This window comes from Dendrobates tinctorius, unplaced genomic scaffold (genome assembly GCF_039654945.1).
Source record: "Dendrobates tinctorius isolate UK_male_01 unplaced genomic scaffold, ASM3965494v1 ptg000165l, whole genome shotgun sequence".
In the NCBI taxonomy this organism is placed as follows: Eukaryota; Metazoa; Chordata; class Amphibia; order Anura; family Dendrobatidae; genus Dendrobates; species Dendrobates tinctorius.
Genome location: NW_027361832.1, coordinates 18,888,482 through 18,907,274, shown reverse-complemented (window position 1 = coordinate 18,907,274; position 18,793 = coordinate 18,888,482). Strand labels below are relative to the sequence as shown.

The 18,793-nt window shown below is 46.1% G+C and overlaps 1 protein-coding gene across 1 annotated transcript in view; it reads right to left on the bottom strand.

Moving 5' to 3' along the window:
* PSKH2 (protein serine kinase H2) overlaps positions 1-18,793 on the bottom strand; it is a 66,979-nt gene that overhangs the window by 14,078 nt on the left and 34,108 nt on the right. The window contains exon 3 of the mRNA XM_073550548.1: positions 15,858-16,524. Coding sequence (XP_073406649.1) covers positions 15,858-16,524 — 667 coding nt within the window. The remainder of the gene's footprint in view (positions 1-15,857; positions 16,525-18,793) is intronic.

Sequence of the window (18,793 nt, the reverse complement as noted above, 5' to 3'; positions counted from 1 at the left end):
GGCGTAGGACACTGCCGCAGGACGACACAGCTACAAAGCAGGCGCAATGTCGGATGCTAGCGCAGAGGTGCGGTGTGCACAGTGGCCTAAGGCTTGCCACTGACTGGCGCTGACTTCAGAACTAATTCCCTATCCACATGCGTAATATCAGAGGGAAGGGGTTTCTTAATAAGTCAGTCACCAGAATCATACATCCGTCACCATTCACACATAGCAAGTATAGTCTATATTAGCGCATGGCCGAACGGTCATGCGCGCTTTTTATAGCCGTGCGGGACCTTCCAGATCTCCGAGATGGACCAATGAGAACTGGAGCAGGACCTGGGCACATGACTCCCGATCTCCAATGGGAGATCGTCTCATGAGCATGCCCAGTATGAGCACAGAGGAACTTAGTCTCTGGAGCGGTCTGCTGCAAAGTAATCTCTGCAGTAGATAGACAGCAGGAGACCGCAGAATGTGAGGCTCTGGATTCCTGCAGAGCAGATGCAGAAACCTGAAGCCTAACACTGATAGAGACATACCCCAAGCGACTTGCAGCTGTAATTGCAGCAAAAGGTGGCGCAACAAAGTATTAAGGTAAAGGGGCCGAATAATATTGCATGCCCCACTTTTCAGTTTTTGGTTTTCCACAAAAATTTAAAATAACCAATAAATTTCGTTCAACTTCACAATTGTGTTCCACTTGTTGTTGATTCTTCACCAAAAATTTACATTTGGTATCTTTATGTTTGAAGCATGATATGTGGGAAAAGGTTGAAAAGTTCCAGGAGGCCGAATACTTTCGCAAGACACTGTATATAGCCACACACACACACACACACACACACACACACACACACACACACACACAGATACAAAGTCTCCTTTATTATGTATATAACCGTCCCTTATTACACAGTGCCCTCTCTTGTTATACACAGCTCTGTCCCTTATATATCAGATTATATAGACCCCTATTCTTTATTCCAAACCATCCTCTCTTGTTAGATACAGTATATAATGCAATGAAGGCAGATGAAGCATTGGAAAGCTTCTTTTCTAATGGATGAGCTGATAGACTGGTCATTTGGTGAGATGCTGCCCTATCAGAAGTCTTTTATATTTTAAAAAGAAAGGGGACTATGTAATAAGAGAGGGAGCTGTTAATAACAAAATTAACAAGAATATACTATGTAAGAGACAGTGCTGTACATAACAGCAGAGCTATGTAATAAGGGACGGCATCATGTAAAACTAGAGAGGATGGTACGTAATAAAGGGACGGTGTTATATTTAATAAAATAGGAAACTATATAACTAAGGATGGCACTATACATAAGTGAATACACTATATACTAATGGACTGCGCTACACATAATAAGTGAGTACACTATATAACAAGGGACTGTGCTATACATAATAAGTGAGTACACTATATACTAAGGGACTGTGCTATACATAATAAGTGAGTACACTATATACTAAGGGACTGTGCTATATATAATAAGTGAGTACACTATATACTAAGGGACTGTGCTATATATAATAAGGCTACATTCCTGTATCCGTGTGCAGTGTCGGTGTGCTGCACGCTTTTACAGATGCAAGATCCTCAAGATCAGAACAGGACATTCTCTGACTCTCACGGATCTCATTCTCAGATCAGTGATTTTCACGGATGTGTGAATGGACCTATAAAACTCCTCGAGTCTGTGTGCCATTTGATAAAAGCAATCTGTAAACACACGGACATGAATGAGAGAATGTGGCCTGAGGGATTTTACAGATAACATTATTAAACAGAACAGATACAGAAAAACATTTACATCCAGGCACTTACCGCTGATTTCTCATCTAATAAGAGTAGTTTTCTGCTGTTTCTTCTCAATCTGGTCAGACCTTCATTTCAATATCTCCCAGCTACAACTAGTCTTATCACGATGATCATCGCAGCCCTGAAAATACAAGGTCACATATATTGTATACATACATGTGTCTCCCCCCTGAATACAAATATGTACCCCACCATTTAAAACATAAAGTGAGAAGCAGCACTGTGCCCCCCATTAACTATTATCTCCGCCACCCAATAATATAAATTATTCAGTCTGTGATTCTCCCCAATTAACTGTAAGTCTTTGTGCACACGGAAAATATGCACAATTTTACAGTAAAAGCAAAGTGAATGAGATCCCTGAAGTCTCATACACACGTTGCATTTTTTTTTTCCTTGCAAATTTGCCGCAGATTAAAATATGCATAATGTCAATTCTTGCAGCGTATTTCAGCCATACTAATGAGAAGGGGAAAATACACAACAAAAGCATGGCAAAAACGTGGCAAAAAAAATAATTTTATGCAGCATTATTCCTGACGATATATTAGAAAATGCAGCACTATTTTCTCCTGCAAATCCTGAACATGTGCACATAGCCTTAGTCCCTGTCCTGTGTCCCCGTAAGTCCTTGATAGCATCACAATGAATTGTGAGATGGGGAGGACACTACCAGGGGCTTAGCAACCTCCTCCACCATTCAATTCATTTTACATCCATATCTAACGTCCACCTCCCCCTGTTCATAAGTCCATTATAAGTCCCCCTTATTCCCATCCCAATTCCCCACATTCTTCTTTGACCTCGCCCCACATCCCATGATTGCCTTCTCCCCCACCTCCGTCATTGCTCTCCCCCACCACATCCATCATTGCTCTCCCGAACCTCCCCCCAATGTCTTGTTAAAAAACACACCACTCACCTCTCCGCACGTTCCCTGGCAGCCACAGCATCATCGTCGCCAGCAGGTTTCTGTCTGACTTAGGCTGTGTCAGTCAAAAAGCACCAAAAGGAAGCACAGGACGGATCCCTGTAGCTCTGCACCGCTGCCATTTTCTCCTGTAGGTAGCGGAGCTGCAGGGATCACTCCATGTCCGCCGCACAAGAGGGCAACCTGGCCTCCCAGAGCCTCAGGGCCAGAGAAACAGGCCAGATTGCCCTCATTATTAGCCGCCCTGCAATGGCCTCCCTGCACCTCCAGGTCACTGATTTCCTATAACACATTTGATTATTGATATGTGTAATATGTGAGATGAATGCATTATTTTTAGCTATATTTTTAACATTGTTAGCTATTATTAAAATAATATACTGTACTTTTTTGAAAATACAAAAAATGCATTATTTTGGTCAAAAATAAAAGGGAAAAAATGTTCAAAAGTCCTAAAAGTAGTTTAAGAGAACAAAATCAAACTATTGAGTTGAAAATATTAGAATTTGCTCCAACATCAAGTCTGTGACTGGCAAAAGTTTGTGAACTTATGATTTCAGAAGCTGGCAACCGCCGTGTGCAGCAACAATGGACCAGGCCTGTTTTGACTTTTAGGATCGTTCAGGCAAGCGTATTATATGGACAAGTGCTGTACAAGTAAAAATCAAACAGCACAATGTAATTCAGTAAGGCAGTTCATACGAAAGTTTTTCACATGAACTGAGTATGAAAAAAATCATAGCACGTGTACGATACCCAAGCGAGGTAGTCGTGGGCGAGCTTCTATCCCCAATGACTTTGGCATCCTACAGATAATTGTGGGGCCTTGCTGGGTGGTATTGGCTGGCCAGGACAATGAGTTCCACAGATTAGTAAAGGAGACTTCTGTTCCAACATGGGAACTTTACTGAACTTGATGAGGGTTGTATACAAAGGATAGTGAGTGCACAGTCTTAAGCACTTTTCATTTACAGAGAGAAACCTTTTCCTTGACATCATCCTTCCACCATAGTCTGCTCCAGGGCTAGTATAGCACACAGCTACCTTGTTACCTTGTCGCCACAGTACAGTTCAGCGAGTTCCTCTATACCCGCTCAGCAGCTCTGCATCCTATCACTATGGACCCCCTGGATCTACGTCTAGGGACCCTCACTAGTCCCACAGTCTCAGTCCTCTTTAGGTCAGTACCTTCTTCTGTGTTTATCAAGCTTAGGGTTTCTCATGACACATCGTCCTATGCAAGTGTAGGGAGGAGGACCCCCACAGAGTGTCCGGGCCGGAACCAAGGGGACCGCCATCTGAGTTCCTAAGGAAACAGTACCCTGGGAGCAGAGGAGGAGAGTGGACTGTTGAGAGTGACAGGACAGCAAGGGGAGGGACGAGTATAAAAGGGACAGGGAGCGCGCAGAGGAGTCAGTTGGTCATACGTCAGACACAGAGCAGGAGACGGAGGGGGCGTGAGAGAACGGGAAGGACACTGACAGTTGAGAGAAGAGACCAGCAGCAGAGGGTAGATACGCAGTGGCCCTCAGGAAAGAGGCGCCGAGCATACCAACAGGGGACTGCCTCTTCACCCCAATCCCGGGTTATGATCTGTCCCCGGTCATCCTCGGCCGTTACCGCTGAGCTCAAGCCCTCCGCGGCCTGCCCTCTCCCAGCTGCTGCCATCCCCCTTCAGCCCGCGGTTGCGGCCTGCCCACTGCCACCCACGGACGCTGCCGTTTCACTTCAGCCCGTGATTGCAGCCTGTCTATCACTGCTCACAGCCACCTTCACCCCGCTGCAGTCGGCAGTTGGGGCCTGTTCCTCGTCAACAGAGACACTCTGCACACAGCCTCAGGCTGTGCATGTGGCCAGTAAACCGCCACTCTTGAGCACTGCGACACAACCCTGCTTTGGGACAGGAGTCCCATTGAACTCGCTAACAAGCGCAACCCCGCTGTTACAACAGGGGGTTACTTCATCTCAGGACTCCATCAGGGCCTGTTGTGCCCCAACTGCTCCTGGGTGCTGGAACGCCCGAAGACTACTCCAAATCTTCAGCAGCTGGGCCCAGCGGCTGCGACGCCAAGGCAGCCTCATCAAAGACGCCACAGCAGCCTTATCAAAGATAAGTCAACCTTGAAGACCAAGACATCACTCTAAAGCCCCGGACAGAATTGGCCAAGTTAGTAAGGCCTTTTGAAGAAGTACTACCGGCCTCTGCAGTTCAATTGAGAGTGCAATCCGAGGACTCCTGGGCAGTAACTATCCGTACTCTACAGGCTACTGAAATTTCAACTCAGGAAAAGGGTTGAATCATCCTGGAACAAATGCGGGCCGAACTCTCCGGAATAATTGCAGCCCAGCTCTCTCAGAGATAAAAACACTGCTCGGACAGTACCACGAGGTATTTGCTAGTCATGAGGAAGATTTTGGATGTACCACCGCCATCACCCATGGAATTCCCACGGCAGGAGCAGCCCCCATCCGTGAACAATATCGACAGATTCCTCCACAACTCTACCAAGAGGTGAAAACTTTGCTGGCCCAAATGCTACAAAAGGGAGTGATTCGAGAAAGCCAAAGCTCCTGGGCGGCTCCTATTGTGTTGGTCCGCAAAAAGGATGGCACCTTACGATTCTGCGTGGACTATCGAAAGCTGAATGCTTGTACTATCAAAGACTCGTACCCACTACCCCGAATAAGAGAATCCTTGTCCGCCTTGGGGAAGGCGACATACTTTTCTACTTTGGACCTGGCCAGTGGGTACTAGCATGTCAGAAGAAGATGGCGTTCATACTTCCTATGGGGCTATCTGAGTTTAATCGAATGCCGTTCGGACTGGCCAATGCCCCGGGAACCTTTCAGCGGTTGATGGAGCGGTGTCTGGGAGATCTCAATTTTGAGGCCACGTTGATATACCTGGATGATATCATCATCTATGCTGCCACTTTTGAGGACCACCTGAAGCGGTTGGGGCAGGTACTCGGACGGCTGCAAAAGTACGGGTTGAAGGTAAAACCTCAAAAATGTCATCTATTTCGCACCCAGATCGAATATCTGGGTCATGTCGTCTCAGCGGAGGGTGTAAGGCCGTCCTGGGAAAAGGTTGCTGTCATTCAGGGATGGCCTACCCCCGAAACGATAAAAGACGTGCCCGGCCTTCCTGGGGTTGGCCGGATACTACCGTCGTTTCGTAAAGAATTTTGCATGCCGGGCTCGAGCCCTGCACAACCTGCTGAAGGGGGCTCCCGCTGGGGCAAATGGACGAAAAATCCAATGGCGACAACCTCAAGAAGAGGCCTTCCAAGACCTTAAGGCTGCGCTTTCGGATGCTCCGGTGTTGGATTATGCGGATTTCTCGCAACCGTTCATCCTGCACACTGACGGGAGTCTTCACGAGCTGGGGGCTGTGTTGTCACAAATTCAAGACGGCCGGGAGAGAGTGATCGTGTATGGAAGCCACTCACTCCATGATTCCGAGCGCAACCCTGACAATTACAGCTCCTTTAAGCTCGAGCTCCTCGCAGTAGTGTGGGCCATGACGGAGCGGTTTGCAGAGTACCTGGCGGGCTCCGTAGTAGTGGTGTGGACCGACAATAACCCACTGGCCCATTTGGAAAACGCCAAATTGGGAGCTCTGGAACAAAGATGGGTGGCCCGGATGGTGAAATTCAACTATAAAATTATCAATAAAAGAGGGGCTGAGAATGTACACGCTGATGCTCTCTCCAGAATTCGACATACAACCCCAGGGAAGAGTCGAGAGGACGAACTAGAAGGGGAAGAGATACCGTTCGCCCTCACCGCTGCCGTGCTTACAGCTGCCACCCAGGAAGTACCTCTCACGGAGACCCTAAGGGGCATGCTGGAACAATCCCGGGATAAGTGGATCCAACAGCAGCAAGAAGACGAAGAAATTGGGCTTCTCCGGAAATGGGTAACCGCTGGCAAATTGCCCACTGACTCCCAAAGACAGACTTTGACTCAGGACATGTCGATGATGTTACGACAATGGGAGAGACTGGTTATCCGAAAGGGACTATTGTATCGTAAAATGACATCACGAACAACATCTATGACGATTTGGCAGGTAGTTACGCCAGGAGCCCAACTTAACGAACTGGCTCGAGAAGCCCACGAAAAAGGGGCTCATTTCAGAGCTCAAAAGACCTTGCAATGGTTACAACAGAAAATTTACCATCCACGCTTGGATGCGGTTGTGGACGAGACTTGCCGGACCTGTCGCCTATGCGAATTAGCTAAACCGCCCGCACAGTGAGCCCCTGTACAAACAATCGTGACCTCAGTGCCCCTTGAGCTTCTGACGGTGGATTACCTGACCATTGGTCCCACATTCCAGGGGTATGAACACTGCCTCATCATGGTAGACCATTTCACTAAGTTCACTGTGGTCACCCCCACTCGAGACCAGACCTTGGAGTCGGCCGCCTCCGCAATTTGTAGAAACTTTATACAAGTTTACGGCTGTCCTCAGCGTATACATTCTGATCAAGGAGCATGTTTTTTGGGAAAAATAATGGAGGAACTACACCTTCTATACGGTATTGACAAATCCCAGACCACGCCATGCCACCCGCAGGGAAACGGGGCCTGCGGGCGATTTAATCAGACATTAATCCAAATGTTGCGTACTCTGGAGAGTGACAAGAAGGCCCGTTGGCCCGAATATGTCCCTGAAATAGTATGGGTCTATAACAATCGAGTACATCGAGTTACCGGATATACCCCTTACTCCCTGTTGTTCGGACACGAGGGCAAGGGGATCACGGAGGTAGAGTTGGACCCAGAGGAACCTCAGCCCTGGACTGGGGTATCATCATGGGTCCGAAATCACCGGCACAGGCTGCAAACTCTTCATTGAATCGTACATACCAAACTTCAAGACTTAGAACACCCAGGAAAGAGTTCATCTCCACCTCCTGACCTCCAAAGCGGAGACCGAGTACTCGTACTAGACCAACGTCCCCAGAACAAATTAGAGTCACGCTGGGAAGAGGGTCCCTATCGGGTCCTATGCCATATAAACCCTGAAAGACCTGTGTACGAAATACGACCCGAGAAAGATGAAACACTGCCTACCCGCATAGGGCATCGGAATATGCTACGCCCCTGTATTTCCACCGACTCGAAACAACCTGAACCTGCTCCTCAGGTCTCTGAACAATTGCCCGTGTTCTGGGACTCGGACGACGAAGACTTCCCCACAATATCCAGGGGCTCTCTACTCAATGACAAACCAACTGACACAATTAGCCCACTTGAACCAGCTAGCCCACTACCGGCCACCACCCCAGAAGACTCCACCCTTGTCGAACTAAGACGCTCCGAGCGGTCAACAGCCGGCAAACCCCCCGAACGATACGAATAGGACCAATTCATATGGCAACGAAAACTGACACCTCCGCAGACCAGCCCAAGTATACTGAGGCCCTTGCCCGAAGACTGGCGAGCTTACAGGATGGGGGAGTGTAGGGAGGAGGACCCCCACAGAGTGTCCGGGCCGGAACCAAGGGGGCCGCCATCTGAGTTCCTAAGGAAACAGAGGAGAGTGGACTGTTGAGAGTGACAGGACAGCAAGGGGAGGGGCGAGTATAAAAGGGACAGGGAGCGAGCAGAGGAGTCAGTTGGTGATACGTCAGACACAGAGCAGGAGACGGAGGGGGCGTGAAAGAACGGGAAGGACACTGAAATTTGAGAGAAGAGACCAGCAGCAGAGGGTAGATACGCAGTGGCCCTCAGGAAAGAGGCGCCGAGCTTACCGACAGGGGACTGCCTCTTCACCCCAATCCCGGGTTATGATCTGCCCCCGGTCATTCTCGGCCGTTACCGCTGAGCTCGACCCCTCCACAGCCTGTCCACTCCCTCTCCCAGCTGCTGTCATCCCCCTTCAGCCCGCGGTTGCGACCTGCCCACTGCCACCTGCGGACGCTGCCGTTTCACTTCAGCCCGTGGTTGCGGCCTGTCTATCACTGGTCACAGTCACCTTCACCCCACTGCAGTCAGCAGTTGGGGCCTGTTCCTCGTCAACAGAGACACTCTGCTGCACACAGCCTCAGGCTGTGCGCATGGCCAGTAAACCGCCACTCTTGAGCACTGCGACACAACCCTGCTTGGGGACAGGAGTCCCATTGAACTCGCTAACAAGCACAACCCCGCTGTTACAACAGGGGGTTACTTCATCTCAGGACTCCATCAGGGCCTGTTGTGCCCCAACTCCTCCTGGGCGCTGGAACGCCTGAAGACTACTCCAAATCTTCAGCTGCTGGGCCCAGCGGCTGCGACGCCAAGGCAGCCTCATCAAAGACGCCACAGCAACCTTATCAAAGACGCCAGAGCAGCCTCATCAAAGACGCCAAAGCAGCCTTATCAAAGACACCAAAGCAGCTCCATCAGCAACGCAGCTTCCACAGAGATGCCGAGGGACGTCAGGATGGATAAGTGACATTATAGAGTATAAGGACCCGTAGACGGCCGTACTGTGGCCCCATAGTAACCGGCCTTGGCCGGATTAGTCGTGTTCTTTTCAAATAGTGTTTGGTTGTACTGAGTCCCTGCGAGGACAACTGTTGTAACCCCGTTTTGGTTGCTTAGTATAGCCCTAGCGGCTTCAAATTATAAAAGTTTGCTTTTCAAAGTTCAACCAGTCTCGCGTCTCGTGACTGCATCCTGCGAACTTGCTGTTACCTACACTAGGACCCCTTTAAGGTAGAAGACCACTGTGCCTCTTCTGTCAGTTCCTAGTCATGCTACCTCATCGTCCCGTCGTCTCCTTTGCTGTAGTTCACCCAAACGGCAGCACTGCACACTTGTCACTTCTTCATACTCTCCTCTCTGACTAACTTCAGGAAGCAGGTCACTTGTCCTAACACTAAGCTCTCCCCCTGTGTCTGTTGCTGGGGAAACCCCTTCACCTACATTCTATGCAAACACTACCTTATGTCCTAAGTACTAACCTATGTCTTTCATGCATCACATGACTATGCATTATAATACCTTACATTAGCATATTACATAGGCAAGCATCATACACTTCACATGGGTAAAGGTTCGCTGGATGCAGTGAACAGCAGGAGGCAGAGAAGGGGTTAACAAAGTTTACTAAAGCAATTATTGAATATGTATTCAAGGAAACCTTCTGCACAGGGAGATGTTGAGACAGGCAGTGAAATATACAATAAAACACAACACAAGAAGTAAAAAGTGAAGATAAGGACTTATCGATTGAAGATCTTATTGGAGAACGGTTGGAACAGTTCCCGACAGCGTCACAGTCCGTGAACAGTCTTTGGCTCTGTGGCGTAAAAACGAGATGCATTGTCTCCTGACCGTGCCGAAGTATTCCGATCCGTTGGTCTTGGGGTCATTGAACTTGGGTCCGTTGAACTTGGGATAAAGTTCCTGCTGTGGGTTGTTGAAGTGTGACGCACAACGCAGGGAGCACGATGTCATACAGGCCGCAGGTATGACAAGGCCTCGTGCAGAGTCATAGGGTCCAGGGATGGTCAGTAAGTCTACTGCACTAGCCATTACGGGTTTCATATGTGGGGAGGCACTGGATAGGGTGCTCAAGGGGAGAACAGCCTGAAAAAGGCTGGCGTCAGTGGCGGTAGTTGAGGAGAGGGAGTCAACCTTTGTCCTGCTCTGTAGTCGCCTTCCCGCCAAGTCTCTACCCTTCCCATGCTCCGCTCCTTTTAAGTCCCCCACGCCCTCTTCAGTCAGGTGCTCAAGCTCTTCCCGCCCAGTCAAGTCAGGCATGTCAGACAAGTCATCCCCCTGCAACAGTGGTGACGGCCCCGATAATTCCGGCTCCAGAGCGTGCTTCTGTCCAATGACGCTATTCCTGTTCACCCCCTTACTCATGTCAGAAGATGGACACAAGACACAGGATATTATTCAGATTACACATCACATTATACACAGCTGTGATGTCTTCAAGGGGGAGCAGGGAAACGTCAATTTCCTTACACATGAACTATTCTCTTCTATATATCGGATGAGGCTCACCCATTCATGTCTGCCTCTGTTCTGCAGAAACTCAAATTTAATCAAATATGTTCATTAGGGTGCTCAGTGCACCCTCGGTGTGGCCAAGGGGCTCAATAAATAATTCCACCCAGGTATGGACTGGGGCTGGAATTCAGCCCTGGCATTTGCAATCACACAGGCCCATGTTATCCCCATCCCCAAGAACCAGATGGGATATATTACTAATATTACCCTGGATGGAGGAAAGCAAGATTTACTATAAGACCAATATTTCTAATAATACCCGTGGCCTGCTGGAGTTTATGACGGAGTCAGCGACTTTGTGCTACGTCAAGTCTCTTAACTGTATGAGTGTCTTGAGAACATCGATTCTGTTAACAACGTAGCAGACAAGGCAGCCCATGACCAGACAGGCCCTTCTGACATTTGCCAGAATTGCCAGATGGCCAGTCCAAACCTGTTCACACATACACAGGGGCACATTTATTAATAATGTCTATTGCCGAGACAATATAAACTTAAACTAGACAGTCTCAAAGAACCGATATACATCGTCCGAACCCACCAATATCAACGGTTACGACCGATGGTCCAATATGTATGGGAGCACCGGCTGACTGATGGTTGGGAAAGATGCCTTTCGAAAGGGGATGCTACTAGGTACTAACCATGCAGGGTGCCAAAACTTTTGCATTGTCACATTTTCCTTTTTAGAATTTTTAAAATGTAAAAGATTAATATATAAAGTACAAAGGAAATGTGTCAACTTTGACTTTAGGCCCTTTAGAAATCATTTCATCTTCAATTTGCATAATTATTCAGGAGAACAATAATTTTGGCCAGGGGGTGCCCAAACTTTTACATGCCACTGTATATGGTACATCACTCATTTCAGTTATAACAGGTGATTTTTTACCTCTCACAGCGACATCATCAATTTTAGTTTGCACAGAAAAGTCTGCCTGATCACAAAGGAATCATTTTTGAACATTTTTTTTTATTTAAAAAAACATGAGAAGTCTGTCATTGTTATTAAAATGGCTGCTGGTTACTAGCAGTTACTGTCATCTGTTTCTATGACAGTCATCTGATTCTTTGGATGTTTATGTTCATGTTAAAGAGCTTGAAAGGGGTTGGCTACAGTCCTAGGAGACCTCAGTATGTTACACACATCTATTTAGGGTGACTGAAGACTTTTCAGCACTGCTGTCCATGAGGAATGGATTTGCTGCAAACTTAATTTTTGGGAAAAATTTGTTGAATTTGGTGATTTCGAAATACAAAAGGTTCCATCATCTCTAAGAACCTCATTTCTCAGTGTGACCTTTAATACCAGTGTACATACACCATAGCTCCTTATAACCTTAAGAGACCAATTTCACCAGTGTACCACCATATAATCTTAAAGGCAACCTGTCACCAGGTTTTGCCAATATAAACTACGGCCACCGCCATTAATGCCTCTTGTACAGTAGTCTAGTAAGATATACACTCACTGGCCACTTTATTAGGTACACCTGTCCAACTGTGTGTTAAGACTTAATTTCTAATCAGCCAATCACATGGCGGCAACTCAGTGCATTTAGGCATGTAGACATGGTCAAGACAATCTCCTGCAGTTCAAACCGAGCATCAGTATGGGGAAGAAAGGTGATTTGAGTGCCTTTGAACGTGGCATGATTGTTGGTGCCAGAAGGGCTGGTCTGAGAATTTCAGAAACTGCTGATCTACTGGGATTTTCACGCACAACCATCTCTAGGGTTTACAGAGAATGGTCCGAAAAAGAAAAAAAATCCAGTGAGCGGCAGTTCTGTGGCCGGAAATGCCATGTTGATGCCAGAGGTCAGAGGAGAATGGGCAGACTGGTTCGAGCTGATAGAAAGGCAACAGTGACTCAAATTGCCACCCGTTACAACCAAGGTAGGCAGAAGAGCATCTCTGAACGCACAGTGCGTCGAACTTTGAGGCAGATGGGGTACAGCAGCAGAAGACCACACTGGGTACCACTCCTCTCAGCTAAGAACAGGAAACTGAGGCTACAATTTGCACAAGCTCATCGAAATTGGACAGTAGAAGATTGGAAAAACGTTGCCTGGTCTGATGAGTCTCGATTTCTGCTGCGACATTCGGATGGTAGGGTCAGAATTTGGCGTAAACAACATGAAAGCATGGATCCATCCTGCCTTGTATCAACGGTTCAGGCTGGTGGTGGTGGTGTCATGGTGTGGGGAATTTTTTCTGGGCACTCTTTGGGCCCCTTGGTACCAATTGAGCATCGTTGCAACGCCACAGCCTACCTGAGCATTGTTGCTGACCATGTCCATCCCTTTATGACCACAATGTACCCAACATCTGATGGCTACTTTCAGCAGGATAATGCGCCATGTCATAAAGCTCGAATCATCTCAGATTGGTTTCTTGAACATGACAATGAGTTTACTGTACTCAAATGGCCTCCTCAGTCACCAGATCTCAATCCAATAGAGCATCTTTGGGATGTGGTGGAACGGGAGATTCGCATCAGGGATGTGCAGCCGACAAATCTGCGCCAACTGTGTGATGCCATCATGTCAATATGGTCCAAAATCTCTGAGGAATGCTTCCAGCACCTTGTTGAATCTCTGCCACGAAGAATTGAGGCAGTTCTGAAGGCAAAAGGGGGTCCAACCCCTTACTAGCATGGTGTACCTAATAAAGTGGCCAGTGAGTGTATATAAGTCCCCACCCCCTCCGCATGGCCAAAAAAATACATTTTATATTCCCCCCCATTTGTTGCGGTCTGGTCCGATGGGCGTCGCTGGCCTTGCCTCAGTATCTTCTCTCTCACTGCAATCACCGTCCTCCTGCTTGCTTCATGTGAGTGAGGTGTGCTACATCATCCACACAGTGTCCACCAATCATGCGCCTGCGCAGGCGTCCTTCGCTCTGCCTTGTTGAGGTCAGAGTAAAGTACTCCAATGCACATGCGCCGATAGAGGCCAAAGAACACCGTTGACCCGGAAGTAAAGCCGGCGCATAGGCATTACTGTACTTTGCTCTGCCCTCAGCAGAGCATAGCAAAGTACACCTGCGTAGCAATGCAATTAGGGGGCACTGCACGGAAGACCCATGGAGGAAGCAGGAGGATAGTGAATGCAAAGAGAGAGCAGACGCCAAAGCAAGACCTGCGATCAGTCTGTGCTTTTTTGGGAGATTATGAAAGGTATTTTTTGGGATCAGCAGAGGGAGTTGGGGAGTTATAAACACCTTGCTACACTACTGTAAAAGAGATATTAAAGGGGTTGTCCACTATTATTACAACCCCTTGTCGATCTGAATCTTTGACCCCTATAAAAACACCTATACTCACCAGCATTGTACCAGCGGTGTCAGCACTCACATTCCCGAGGCTCCTGAGAGGTTGTTATATCGCGTGATACCTGTGCCCATTCAGCATTGGCGTCACTGTCCCCGACTTTGGACGTATATGTAACCAAAAGGAGGTGAGTAACCAGTTGCAGTTTTCACTTCCTGTTGATCCCAGGGAAATGATCCCAGGGAAAGTGAGTGCGACACTGCTGGAACGGCGTCAGCATGGAAGGTGAGTATAGGTGTTTTTATTTTAATAGAGGCAAATATTCAGATTAAGAAGGGGTTGTCCTAGTAGTGGACAACCCCTTTAAATGTGGTGCCCATAGTTTATATTGGGAATACCTGATGACAGGTTACCTTTAATCACAAAATTATAACTCCAACATCTTCATATTAAACCACCATATTAGCTTATGCAGTATTGCTTTGTTCACAGCTCTGTAGCCTGAAAAGTACTAGTCAGCAATCACACATAGCACTTACAGTGGGGGAAAAAGTATTTAGTCAGCCACTAATTGTTCTCCCAATTAAAAAGATGAGAGAGGCCTGTAATTGACATCATAGGTAGACCACAACTATGAGAGTCAAAATGAGAAAACAAATCCAGAAAATCACCTTGTCTGATTTGGCAAGATTTCTTTTGCAAATTATGGCGGAAAATAAGTATTTGGTCACCTAAAAACATGCAAGATTTCTTATATTTGCCTCTATTATGTTTGTTAACTGATTTGCATTGAATGTTTACATGCATTGTATCTTGGTGTGATTTCATTCTGTAAATTCTTATTGAAAGGTCAATAAATATCCAGTTATAAAAAAATACATGCATGATTTCTGGCTGTGGAGCCACCACGAAGGAGTGACACCTGTAAAAGGCTCACGCTGCCTGTCATACAAGCAAGGACTAAAGAACAGTTAGTAACAGAGGACTGAGCATAGCTTCAGGCAGCAACGACCTCAGAGAATAGCGTAGTAAGGAGGCCTCCAACACCGTCTGGCATAGGGAATCCTAAATTGCTTCCAAGCTGGTCTGCACCTCAAACTGTGAGTAAAAGTGTGAAGACTGCACCTCGCTGTGTCCTCCTCTTTATTTGCTGCGTCACTTCAGCCCTGCACTACTACCATAATCACCATCATTTTACACTATTACTGCCCTGGGGCTAAGCTCTACCTGTGGAGAGCTGTAACAACTCTGCTGCATCATAATCAGCCCTAGCGGTCTCTTCAAGCAGCGTTTTTGATTGTGCAGGGAGAAGTGGAAAGAACACAGAGCTGCCTTTCGTTTAATGCTGCAGCATGACTATAGTGTGTGAACGCAGCCTAAGGGTTCTCAGAATTTTGCCACTCACAGACTTGTGGTATTTGGATCATTTTCTAAATTAAAAAAAAATGGCAAAGTCCAATATTTATGACTGATTTGCTTGATTTGATTCTCTTTATCTACTTTTAGGACTTTGTGTAGGTTTAGGTAAAATATATGCAGATATTTGGAAAATTCTAAAGGGTTTACAAACTTTCAAGCACCGGTGTAAGTAGTAGTCAATATCTTTGAATTGAGACTGTCAGCACAAAATAACCATTCAAACCAAGTACAGGCGTTCGGTGCACCCTTGGCGGGGCCAAACATTTAATTGCATGTTTCCACCCACTTTTTTTCCATCTGTGGCCTCCTTTCTCAAGTCATTCTGGGCCTTTGGACAGCATTCCTCCACAATGTGAAGGTACATTTCAGAGTACTTAATGTCTCCACACACGAAGTATACTTACATCACCTAAGTAACTGTATCTTCCTTTAAGGATTAGCCGGTAAAGTCTTGTTCTGTTCTCATCTTCAAAGGGCATGCATCCACTTAATAAAAAATAAGTCATGACTCCAAGAGCCCACATGTCCACTGCATTACTATAAGGTTTTTTCAGAATAATCTCTGGTGCAATGTATTCAGGAGTCCCACATATGGTCCTCATTGACCAGTCTCCGCCTTTGTTACCAGCGTTTGCCAAGCCAAAATCAGTAACTACTATCTTTGAGTCAGCCCCAGGATGGTAATAGAGAAGATTTTCTGGTTTGAGATCTCTGTGTGTTATTCCAAGTCCATGGAGGTAGTTTACGCTATCTAAAATCATGTGGAGCACCTTGGTTGCATCTCGCTCAGTGAATGATCCTTTAGCGATAATTCTGTCGAGCAGATCTCCACCTGTGGCTAGTTCCATCACCATGTACACTCGGTCATGAGTCTCAAACACTTCAATAAGCTGGATGATGTTGTGATGGCTGACTCTCCTGAGGATGTTAAGCTCTGATTCACAGACTTCCTTGCCTTCTTTAGCTCTTGTTTCAATCATTTTGATGGCAAATGGTTGGCGAGTAGCTCTGTGTTCAACTCTTACCACTCTGCTAAAACTTCCCCTTCCAATAAGAGCCTTGATATCATATCTGAAAGAAAAAATGTTATTCAGAACCATTAATGCCCAATAGAAATATTATCTCATGCATAAAATGACAACAGTGCACCTAAATTCATTCTTGTTTAACCCCTTCACCCCCAAGGGTGGTTTGCACGTTCATGACCGGGCCAATTTTTACAATTCTGACCACTTGTACCTTTATGAGGTCATAACTCTGGAACGTTTCCATGGATCCCAGTGATTCTGACATTGTTTTCTCGTGACATATTGTACTTCATGTTAGTGGTAAAATTTCATTCAAATAACTTGCGTTTATTTGTGAAAAAAACGGAAATTTGGCAAAAATTTTGAAAATTTCGCAATTTTCCAACTTTGAATTTTTATGCCCTTAAATCACAGCGATACGGCACACAAAAAACTTGATAACTAACATTTCCCACATGTTTACTTTACATCAGCACAATTTTGGAACCAAAATTTTTTTTTGTTAGGAAGTTATAAGGGTTAAAAGTTGACCAGCGATTTCTCATTTTTACAGCACCATTTTATTTTTAGGACCACATCACATTTGAAGCCACTTTGAGGGGTCTATTTGATAGAAAATACCCAAAAGTGACACCATTCTAAAAACTGCACCCCTTAAGGTGCTCAAAACCACATTCAAGAAGTTTATTAACCCTTTAGGTGCATCACAGGAATTTTTTTGAATATTTAAAAAAAAATAAACATCTAACTTTTTTTCACAAAAAAAATACTACAGGTTCAATTTTTTTTATTTTACCAAGGGTAACAGGAGAAATTGGACTGCAAAAGTTATTGTGCAATTTGTCCTGAGTACGCTGATACCTGATTTGTGGGGGGAACGACTGTTTCGGCGCATGGCAGAGCTCAGAATGGAAGGAGCGCCGTTTGACTTTTTCAATGCAAAATTGGCTGGAATTCAGATCAGACGCCATGTCACGTTTGGAGAGTCCCTGATGTACCTAAACAGTGGAAACCCCCTACAAGTGACCCCATTTTGGAAACTAGACCCCCCAAGGAACTTATCTAGATATGTGGTGAGAACTTTGAACCCACAAGGGCTTTACAGAAGTTTATAACGTACAGCGGTACAATTAAAAAATCATATTTTTTCCACAAAAATGATCTTTTCACCCCAATTTTTATTTTCCCAAGGGTAACAGGACCCTAAAAGTTATTGTGCAATTTGTCCTGAGTACGCTGATACCCCACATGTGGGGATAAACCACTATTTGGGCGCATGGCAGAGCTTGGAAGGGAAGCAGCGCCATTTGACGTTTTTGGCTGGAATTGAGATCAGACACCATGTCGCGATTGGAAAACCCCTGATGTACCAAAATAGTGGAAACGACCCACAAATGACACCATTTTGGAAACTAGACCCCCTAAGGAACTTATCTAGATGTGTGGTGAGAACTTTGAACCCCCAAGGGCTTCACAGAAGTTTATAACATACAGCCGTACAATTAAAAAATCATATTTTTTCCACAAAAATGATCTTTTCACCCTCAATTCTTATTTTTCCAAGGGTAACAGGACCCTAAAAGTTATTGTGCAATTTGTCCTGAGTACGCTGATACCCCACATGTGGGGGTAAACCACTATTTGGGAGCATGGCAGAGCTCGGAAGGGAAGCAGCGCCATTTGACGTTTTTGGCTGGAATTGAGATCGGACACCATGTCGCGATTGGAAAACCCCTGATGTACCAAAACAGTGGAAACCCCCCACAAATGACACCATTTTGGAAACTAGACCCCCTAACGAACTTATCTAGATGTGTGGTGAGAACTTTGAACCCCCAAGGGCTTCACAGAAGTTTATAACATAAAGCCGTACAATTAAAAAATCATATTTTTTTCACAAAAATGATCTTTTCACCCTCAATTCTTATTTTTCCAAGGGTAACAGCACCCTAAAAGTTATTGTGCAATTTGTCCTGAGTACGCTGATACCCCACATGTGGGGGTAAACCACTATTTGGGCGCATGGCAGAGCTCGGAAGGGAATCAGCGCCATTTGACGTTTTTGGCTGGAATTGAGATTGGACACCATGTCGCGATTGGAAAACCCCTGATGTACCTAAACAGTGGAAACCCCCCACAAATTACACCATTTTGTAAACTAGACCCCCCAAAGAACTTATCTAGATGTGTGGTGAGCACTTTGAACCCCCCAGTGCTTCACAGAAGTTTATAACGCCCGGGCATGAAAATAAAAAATTCGTATTTTTTCCACAAACATCATCTTTTAGTCACCATTTTTTTATTTTCCCAAG